The sequence below is a fragment of the Falco naumanni genome, chromosome 10 (genome assembly GCF_017639655.2).
Source record: "Falco naumanni isolate bFalNau1 chromosome 10, bFalNau1.pat, whole genome shotgun sequence".
Lineage (NCBI taxonomy): Eukaryota > Metazoa > Chordata > Aves > Falconiformes > Falconidae > Falco > Falco naumanni.
The window spans coordinates 21,942,793-21,952,737 of NC_054063.1; the positions used below are offsets into that span (position 1 = coordinate 21,942,793).

Consider the following 9,945-nt stretch of genomic DNA (forward strand, 5'->3'; position numbering starts at 1 on the left):
GGGGTACATTCAGCACAGCCTTTCGGGTGCTGGCACGCCGACAGATCCGCGCAGGACCAGGGACACATTCAGACCTGGAGCCCGGGGCAGCCCCGCTCTTGGGGCAGGCAGGGGCAGGCGGGGGGGAGGCAGGATCCCAGTTCAGGTTTATACTGTACTGGGGAGCTGGAGGGGGATGATGCCGGTGGCGGGGGGGTGTGTGAATGGAAACGCTCCCAAATGGGAAGCGATGCCAAACCTGGGAGGGGAGAATGACTGGGGGTGAATCCTGCCTTGGGGGGCCCCGGGAACACTGGCAGGCCCCCCCACCCCCCTCAGCAGTGCCATCCAGGCCCTGCTCCCCACCCCCACCTCACCACCACCCCCAGCTACAGTGGAGGTAGAAAATGTCACACAAAATGTCACCACTCAGGTGAAAACAAATCCGATGAGATGAAGCGTTCCTGTGGGGACTGGGGGGATGATGGGGTACAGCCATCCCAGCTGGAGCCAAGGGCCCAGCTCAGAGCTGGGGGGGAGCAGGGTTCATGCCCACCCATGACAGCCCCCTGGGCAGAGTGTGCACCCCACAGGGGAGCGGGGACCCTGTGGGGTTGGAGGACATGGCTCAACCCTGAGCCAGGGGGACCGAGGATGGAGAGGAAGGGGCTCCCCTGGTGCCAGCACTGCAGAGTGTGGGGGAAGTGGGAGGCACGGCGGGGGCTGGCCCGACCTCGGCTGTCCCCTGCCCAAGCTCCCTGGGAATTAGGAGCCCCACGCACACCCTGGTGCAGCCGTGCTCCAGCCCCACAGCCCTGCCATGGCACAGGCACCCATGTGCCTGTGTGCTGCCCACCTGGAGTGCACCGTGCCCCACCGTGCCCCACTGTGCCCCGAGCCCCTCGCAGCTGCCAGCCCCCAACCCTGGGTGCCCCATCCCCGTCCTGCACCACTGACATGGTCAAGCACTGCGGGGCCACAGCACTCACCACCCTGGGCTCAGGCACCGGTGAGGTATTTTGGCAAGGACAAGCCCTGGGGGGAGCTGGGGCGGTTGCCGTGGGGTAGGACAGGGGTCTTGGCGGTGGGAGGGTGGCACAGGGGGGATAGCACCAAGAGACCTCCCCGGCCCCCGCCCGCGGGGCGCTCAGCGTGGCAGCACAGGAGGGCCGGCAAACCCAACAGAAAGGCAAACGGCTGCAAAGATGTAGGGTGGCCAGGATGGCACCAGGAGGCCCCCACTGTGGCCCTGTGCCCCCCACCCTACACAGTGGTCTCATACTCCAGCACCTCCTGGGGGGCACCAGGGGTGCGGTACTGCAGACGTGGGGTGGTGGGCGACGCGTACTCCAGCGCCAGGATGGTCTTCCGCAGGCGCCGGTCGATGAAGTGGGCATCCCAGGCTGGGTACTTCTTCCTGGGCAGGTCAATGCGGATGACAGGCCCCTCTGTCCGCGGGGCACGGGCGGCCGGTGCCGGCGGGGCGCAGGGTCTCACCTGGAAAACGGGCACACAGCTGTCCCGCTCCCCCGGTGCCCCATCCCGCTCCCCCCCTGTAGTCCGCGGCAGCGAGCGGGGGGGGCTGGTGACGGCGTCCGCAGGGGACCCCGGTGCTGGGGCTGGTCGCTGCCGGAAAATGCAGCCCCCGGCGTGGGGGCTAAACATAGGGCCGTTGGGGTGCAAGAGGCAGTAGTAGATGAACATGAAGAAGATGCCGAGGGCAAAGCTGGAGCTGACCACACAGACGAGGATTAAGGCGTCGAAGTCAGAGGTGGTCTTGCGGTCGTAGTAGAGGAACCAGAGGATAGTGAGGGCAGCGTTCTCCGACAGTGTGATCATGTAGTAGATGCACATGCGATAGCGGCTCCGTCCCTCCTTGACGTTGAACCAGCAGAAGATGTAGATTATGCCCACCACCATGTTGTAGATGATCTCCTCCCACTTGGACATGCAGAAGTCTGTCTCACCCTGGATGATCCAGAAGGTCATGATGCACCAGTGGGTGACGATGAAGATGCCAAAGTAGAGTTGGAACACAGAGGCAAAGAGGGCGAAGGCGATGGCACGGGCGGCGATGGTGAAGAGGTGCCACAGGATCTGCACCACAGCCCCCTTGTAGGACATGGGCATCTTGTCCTCCCGCGAGTCCCGCAGCACTTTCTGGTAGGAGGCGATCATCCACGCCAGGGAGACCAGTGAGGCTGAGGCCGAGAGCCCTGCAGGCACAAAGCGGGAAGGAGCAGTGACAGCCTGCAGCAGCCTGGGGTCCCCCCTCCAGCCGCCCCCATCCTGGGCCGTGCCCCTTACCCTGCAGTGGTTCGATGCTGTTCTGCTGCACCATGATGCTGAGCTGCAGCACAAGCTGGGGTGCGCTCTTCAGGAAGGTCTCCAGCAGCCGCAGCATGCTGATATCTGCGCTTTCAAACATCATCCGCCAGTAGAAGTGGCGGCGGCGGTGCTCAGCCTGCCAGCGGCTCTGCAGCCCCAGGTACAGTGTGCGGAGGTACCTGTGCAAGGAGGGTGGGAGGGTGAGATGCACCACCACCGCCCAGGCAGCCGAGCTTGCCTCCTCCTGCCCATGCCAGGCATGCCCCATCACCACCACCAACCCGCTCCAGCAAGCGCTTCCCCCCTGATTTGGGACGATGGAAAACCCCCCATGCTGGGGGTGCAGAGGGCTGCAGGGCAGCAACGATGCTGGGCACGTCCCTGTCCCTCCCCAGGGCCCCAAGATGCTGGGAAGGGGCAGCTTGTGCAAAGTCAGCTCAGCACCCTGCTGCCCCATGGCTCACCTGGCCACCACCCCACTGTCCATCCAGCCATCACAGCACCCACCAGCCACCACCCCACTCCTCCACCCCCAGTGTTGCCCCTGGGCCCTCCCCGCAGAGTCTGGCTGCTCCTGCAGCCAGGGATCCTGTCCACAGCCCCGTTCTCCGGTCACCAGTGGATTTCGGTACTCTGGCCCCAGCCCAGCACCACAGCCGGCTGCTTCTCAAAGGGGATATTTTGGTCCCACCTGGCGTGGAGCCCACCCTGCCTGCCCCTGCCCTGGCCAGGACAAAGGCACCAGCTGGTCGTGCCGCGCTGCCTACGGGAAGCACCCGGGCGCTTGTGCCGGCGTTGCCTTGGCTCTTGGCAGGGCTGCAGGTATAGGCACATGCCAGCCCTGGCCATCTGGTCGTCGGCCGGGGGTCAGCGGAGGTGTGCATGGCACCAATGCACGCACTGCCTGAGTCACTGTCACCAGGGACCCCTCCCTGTGGCCCGGGGCCAGATCCGGGCACCACAGGAGGGGACATAGGGCCGGATGGGCAGGGCATCCCCGGGCAGCCCTGCCTGCACCATGGGCCGGTGGCTCTGCTGCCTCAGGGAAGGGGGAAGCTGGAGGAAGAAGAAGAAAGAACGATGACGGGGAGGACAATGGGCCATAAAGCTTCCTCTCAGCCGAGTAAAACCCTCACGCAGAGTGACAGCCTCTCCATCAGCTCCAGAAAGCGCTGCCAGACGGATCCACTAGCCCGGAGCGCAGGAGAACCCCTGATCCCAGCACTTTCAGCTCATCCGTCAGCGGGAGGAGGCAGGAGCTGGCCCTGCTCCCGCTGCAGAGGCGGCTGGGTGCTCCCTCCCCTGGGCTGAACAGCCCTGAGACCACAGTAAGGGCCATCAGCTGGGGCCACCGAGGCCCCTGTGCCACCCCACTGCCATCTGCTCTCACCCCGGGCAGCCCTGCCAGCTTCCTCGGTGTGTGGGAGGGCAGGGTGGGTACGCTGGTCCCGTGGGGCTCCCATGGTCCTCTCCAGCGAGGCCACTTGATGCCCTGGCAGCCCCATCACTGCCTGCCCCATCCTCTCCCACCGCACTGCTGGGAGCCCCAAAAAGCCCTGCCAAGAGCTGGTGACTGGGCAAGACATTGATGTCAGCAAATCACACAATTTTAGTAGTTCCGTCCCAGTTTCAGCAGGTGCTGATGGCCACAGGGGCCAGCCCACAGCCCCGCTCCTGGCCCCCACCAGCTTCTTTGTGCTGGTATCAAAATGACGCTTTAACCTTCACCTCGGGGGGCGGGGGGGCAGCTAATTTTAGACTTTGCTGCTGCCCATGCCTTGCTGCTTGGGAGGAGAGGCTGCAGCCGCCTGGCTCCCAACACAGATTCGCACCCCGGTGCCACCTGCTCGTGGCCAGCCAAGCCAGCACTGCCATTGTGGCACCGCCGCAGCCACTGCCCCCCAGCCCCTCTCCCCTCCAGCCACTGCTCCCAGACCCACAGAAGGGTGAGGGGATGGACCACCCCTCGCTGGCAGGGTGCAAACCAGGGGGGCCTGGGGACGGAGGGCACGGCACAGGGGAACGCAACAGAAGAAGCAATGCAGAGCCCAGGATGCTGCAGGGCATCACAGCTGGTCCCAGGGCACACACACAGATGAGGCACAGGCGCTGGCAACCTCATCCCCTCCCGGTAATCAGCCTCACTAATTGGGCTCATCAGCACTGTGATCCTGCTGTCTGCGGTGCACAGCAGCCCCCCAAGCACAGACGCCAGAGCTGTGCCGTCCCTGGCTCCTCAGCTGCTCAACAAGTGACCTGTGGCCTCCCCCAGCTTTTGGCGAGGGCACAATCATCCTCCCGTCTTCCCATCAGCTCCATAGATCTCATTAAAACAAGATTTCATCTCCCATCAACTTGCCAGAATGAAATGTTGATTCTTATTTGTTATGCATTTGATCATCCTGTGGTGTTTCAGCCCAGAGAAACCTCCCCACGCTGACAGCGCACGGCGGGCGCTTACCAACCCAGTGCCGCGGCAGCTGCATGGGAAATACAGAATCAATCACTTGAAAAAAAATCATTTAATTTAAAAAAAACGATGATGAGGCAGAAACCTACCACGAGAGCTCTCAGGGCTAATTGCTCCCTCCTTTGTATTACAATGAGTAATCCAACAAAATCCCTGCAGCGGGAAGGTGGTGGGCTCGGGCAGGCACCAGTTTTGCCAGAGTGCCGCCACAGCTGGGTTTGCCACCAGCGTCACCATTTGCCCCCCGCTACTGACCCCAGTTTTCAAGTGTTGGAAAAAAAGAAGTGTGAGGAGACAAGCTCAGCTCTGGTCTTAACCAAACATGCTAATCATCATTCTCTGATGGAGAAGGATGAGGGATCCCCTGGTCTAAGAGTCAGTGATACAGAGTGCGATTTTCCTAGAAGGTAATTTGGGATATCATCCCTTAATCCTTTACTTAAACAAGGAGAAAATTGCTTCCCTGTTGCAGCCATTTTAATCCCTTACACATCCCACCAAGTCAAGTCACCAGGGAAAGCTGCACATGCACCCAGCTGGGCTGGTACCGCGCTGATGAAAGTCCCTGTGTCCCACTGTTCCCATACCCCGACATGCTCTGGGTCCCCCCGGGTGGACGGGGGCAGACGAGGCTGCTCGTGCTCAGGGAAAGGCTCAGTCCAGCCCTAAAAAGCCCCTTGTCCTGCACACCAGGCCTGACCCCTGTGCTGGGTGCTGCAGCAGGACAAGCTGACACCCCAAAGTCAGGTACTCCCAGGGCCAAGAGGGGTCCTGCCCCCGAGCAGGCAGAGGTGTTGGCAGGGGGGAAACCTGTGGGTCCCAGCTTTGCCACCCTTCATAAGCCCACCCAGGGAGCTGCCAAGGGTGTCTGTGCCCCACAGGGCTGCCACCAGACTGGCATCAGGACCAAGGGGTGGCACCAAGTTCCCAAGCCAACAGAGGATGGGGGGACATGGGCTGATGAGGGGTTTTTGGGGAGGACCTGCACATAGAGAAGGCACCACAGGTCTGGCCCCGGTGACCACCCCAGGCAGCCGTACCAGGTGTGACCCCGGGCTAAAGCAGACACAGGGACACAACGGGCACAGGCAGGGCTGTCCCCAGTGCAAAGGGACCCACAGAGACACACCAGCCAGCTGCCAGCCCATGGAGGTGGCAGGGGACCCCTGGCACACTGACAGGTGGGAGGCATGTGTGGCGTGCACAGCATCCCTTCTCTTTGGTGTTTCTTTGGTGAAAAAGTTGGTGACTTTTTTGCGAGCAGATTGGATAACAATTCCCAGGCTGCAAAAGCATCCAAGCAGCAGCCCACAAGCGCACCCGTGGTGTGGGCCCGGCTGGGGGACGGGCACATGCTTACACGAGCACATGGTCATGCAACCGGCACGGTCTCCAGAGAACATCCATGGCAGAGTATTTGCATGTGCATCATGAACATGCTGATGACAACTAACTTCAGCAGCTTCTCACAGCAGCTGTAATTTGGGATAATCTCAGAGTTAGTGCTAGGAGCTGCCTTTGCAGCTGGGAAGCAGCTGTACTTTTGTGAGGATTTGGGGGTCTTTGCCACAGCTGAGGCTCAGAGCTGCACAGCGATGGATTTGTTAGGGGTGAGACCTGCTGAGGTGATCACAAGGCAGGGAGGAAGCAGGTAAATTGGGGAAAGGGGAGATGTTTGGCAAGGGCTACAGTGCCCTGGCCAGGGAAAAGCCTTCCCTTCACATGCAGCATTTATTCAACACTTCTTTAACTGCCACATGCACCTGCACCGGATCCAACCTCACTAATGGGTTTAGCAAACTGCATTTAACTGGTCACCCGAGCTAATCCCAAATCCTGAGATTAGAAAGAGCCTCAGCTGCAGCTTGAGACCAACATGTCCTGGAGGGTCAGTGCTGAGAGTTACCATTTTAATTAGCTTAAGAGCCTCCATGGTGCAGCAGATCAGGAGACCGTGGCTGACACCACCGGGAGCAAAGCCCCTGCCTGCAGCCCAGACCTGGCTCGAGCCAGGATCAGGTAATTGCCCGCAGGGTGCTGGGGCCAAGGCTGCCTGCAGACAGGCTTAGCAGCTGGTGGGCCAGAGAGCTCCCATCCTCTCCTTCACCAGCTCCTCCAGCACACTGACAGGGTTTACACGCACCTGCAGCCAGCATACCCCAAGAGCTCCCATGGGGATGGGTGGGATCAGGGAGGAACAGGAGTTCTGTTGGTGAGGGAAGGGGCAGGAGCCCCTCTAGCACGGTGCACGCTGCCCTGTGAAACAGTTAGAGATCCCAGGAGCATCCCAGGAAAAGCAGCAGCAGCAGAAATGCATGCAGACAACAGGGAGTGGAGGAGCCTCTGTACTACAGTAGCTCAGGAGGGGAAACAGCACAGAAACCCGAGCCGGGAGCACTGCCCGCTCCCTGCATTGTTCCGGGAATTTGCCATTGTCTCCGCTGCCCTCCCAGCACCAACCTCCCTGGGAAGCAGCTCGGTGCCAGAGCCACAGCTCTTCCCCAGCGCCCAGAGCTCAGCGGAGCTGGGAGGGAGCAGGGCCGGCTCCACAGCACAGGGGAGGAAGATGCCAAAAAACCGTCAGCTCATGCTTCTGGAGGGTCTGCGGAGATGCAGGCAAAGGGCCCTGAGCTTGCTCCCATCTGCCAAGCTGCTGCCCTGCCCGCATAGCCTGCCTTTCCCCGGGCCCAGGAAGGGTCAGGCATCAGAGCCTGGGTAGGCTGGGGACAAACAGTACCTCCTCACCCACGATCCCACAGACCACAGCGAGCTCCAAGCTGGAGTACGGAGAGATGTCTGGGATAAGGATCCGAGCCCAGGGCATTTGGGGCCTGGCAGAAGCATTTCACACTCCCTGGGACTCGGCTGCCATGGCCAGGCAGGCTCCCCAGCAGGCCCAGCACCGTCTGGCCAGTGGGGCAGCAAGTCTGTGCCACTCAGCTGGGCTACCAGCTCCCACCCGTACCCACAGCTCCTGCCCGTGCACACCTGCACCCACAGTCAGGCTCTGCTGGGCCTCTCCTCTGCCATTCATCCTGCTGTGGCTGCAAAGGGATTGACCCCCATGCCCTCCCCAGCTGCCTGGGCCCCTGCTGCACCTCGCCATCCCCACCCATGTCCCCCCCATGCCCTGCTGTCCCCACCTGTGTCCTCCATGCTGCATTATATTATCCCCACCCATGTCCCTTGCTGCACCTTGCCACTCCCTCTAGCCTCAGCCTGGCTCCATGACCCTTGTGCCTCTGGACCTGCCCTGGCTGCCACAGGGGGATGAGGCCCCACAGTAGTTCTATCCTGGCCCCCGGTAACCCTGGCACCCCCATGCCCCTGTCCCTGTGTACCTCAAGACCTGCCTCAGCTGCAGCAAATAGATGAGGCCCCACAGCAGCCTCACTCAGTCCCATCCTGGCTCTGTGTCCCTTGTAGCCACCCATACCTTCACACCCACCTCAGTTTCAGAATGTGGATAAGGCCACACAACAGCTCCATCCTGGCTCCCTGGTACCCCCCCACCCCCTGTCGTCCCATAGCCCCGTACCTCCAGACCCATCCCAGCTTCAGCACGTGGATGAGGCCCCGCAACAACCCCATCCTGGTCTCTACTGTCCACCCACAACCCCCCCATCCTCCCTGTACCTCCAGACCTGCGCCAGCTGCAGCAGGTGGATGAGGCCCTGCAGCAGCCCCATTCCGGCCCTATGGTACCCCACCCCCCCGTCCCCCCGTACCTCCAGACCTGCCCCAGCTGCAGCAGGTGGATGAGGCCCTGCAGCAGCCAGACGCAGAGGCGGCAGCAGCCGCGGGGGCCGCGGGCGCTGTCCTTGGTGCTGCCGGCGCTGTCCTTGGTGCTGGCGGCGAAGTCGTACACGAACCACCTGAAGCTGAGCAGCTGCACCACCAGCGAGGGCAGCAGCACGAACAGCAGCGTCAGCCCGAACCACCACCGCTGCCCCCGCACGTAGTAGTGGGCCGCCAGCCACAGGTCCGAGGCGCCGTCCGCGAAGCACACCAGGAGGGCGCAGAGCACCCAGCAGCCGTCCCGCAGCCGGTAGCGCCGCGCCGGGGGGGCCGCGCCGCCCGCCTGCCTCCCGCCGCCGCCCTCCGGGCTCTCCAGCCGCACGGCCGGGCCGCCGCCGCCGTCCGACTTCGCGGCCATGTTGTCGGGGGAGAGGAGGAGAAAGGAGGGAGCGGGAGAGACTTCCGGAGGGAGGACGGCGCCGCCGAGCCCGCCCCGGCAGCGCCCGCCCCTGCCGGCCTCGCCCCGCGCCCGCCGGCCGCCACCCGCCGCCGGCCCCGCCGCTCGTCCCCCCCGGCCCCCGCCCGCCCCCGCCGGAGGGGGCAGCCGCCCCGCCCCGCTGCCGCCGCGGGGTCCCGGGGGAGCGCGGTGCCGCTGGGCGCATCCCCGCGCCCCTGCCGGCAAGGGCAAGCGGCTCCCCCGGCTCGGCCCCGGCCCCCGGGCTCCCCGCCGCCCCTTGCCCGATGCCGGTGGGTGCCCCTCCGCGCCCCGCCCCGGGCCCGGCGGACCCCCGGGGAAGCAGCCGTGCCGCCCGACCACCCCCCACCCGGCTAACCGGGGCTCCCCGGGCAGCCGCAGGGCGGTCCTGGGCTCCCCCGGCCCCGAGCCTCACTCCTCGGCCCCGGCCAGCCCCGACGCAAGGTTCCAGCCCTGCAGCAGGCCCGGGCAACATGAGCCCCCCGTGGGCCGGGGGTTGCAGATGCTGCGGGTGCTCCCGCTCCCCCAGGGCCGGGCCAGGGCCACAGGCCACCAGGCTCCTGCGACAGGTGGCCTGAGGGAGCCCCAGCCGGGACCTGCTGGGCTGGACCTGAGCCCTGCTCTGGGGGAGAGTCCCAGCCCCGGGGAAGCCCCTGCAGGGTCACACAGCTGCTCCAGCGCCTGGGGTCTGCTTTGCAGGGACCGTGGGCACCAGGGTTTGGGTGCGGCTGTGCTTGGCCACTCCTCGGCTCTGCCCCACCACATCTCCCCTCTATGTGTTGCCCACCAGAGTTCGGGTGCAGCACGGCTGGCAGAGCCAGGCTGCCCTGGCCCAGCTGGCAGCGCCAGGGGCTGGTGCCCTCACAGGACACGTGCTCACGTGAGGAGCAGCACTGCACTGTGCCGGCGTGCCCGGCGCTGCTGGGAGAGAAAGGGCTTTTTACGCCTTTGCAGC

At 63.9% G+C, this 9,945-nt stretch overlaps 1 protein-coding gene across 1 annotated transcript; it reads right to left on the reverse strand.

Moving 5' to 3' along the window:
- Positions 1–379: 379 nt before the first annotated feature.
- Positions 380–8,933, reverse strand: XKR7 (XK related 7). The gene is made up of 3 exons (XM_040607792.1): positions 8,506–8,933; positions 2,287–2,486; positions 380–2,195 (listed from the first exon to the last, which is right to left on the reverse strand). Exons 1-3 carry the CDS (start codon positions 8,931–8,933, stop codon positions 1,243–1,245), a joined length of 1,581 nt encoding a protein of 526 aa, XP_040463726.1. The 3' UTR covers positions 380–1,242.
- Positions 8,934–9,945: the final 1,012 nt, after the last annotated feature.

Bases quoted from the DNA above. Each gene is read 5' to 3' on its own strand.
- XKR7 (XM_040607792.1), bottom strand. From the start codon at position 8,933: ATGGCCGCGAAGTCGGACGGCGGCGGCGGCCCGGCCGTGCGGCTGGAG. The intron at 2,487-8,505 runs GTACGGGGGGAC...CTCCTTGCACAG, and splicing joins CAGCTGGGGCAGGTCTGGAG to GTACCTCCGCACACTGTACC. The intron at 2,196-2,286 runs GTAAGGGGCACG...TTGTGCCTGCAG, and splicing joins CAGCATCGAACCACTGCAGG to GGCTCTCGGCCTCAGCCTCA.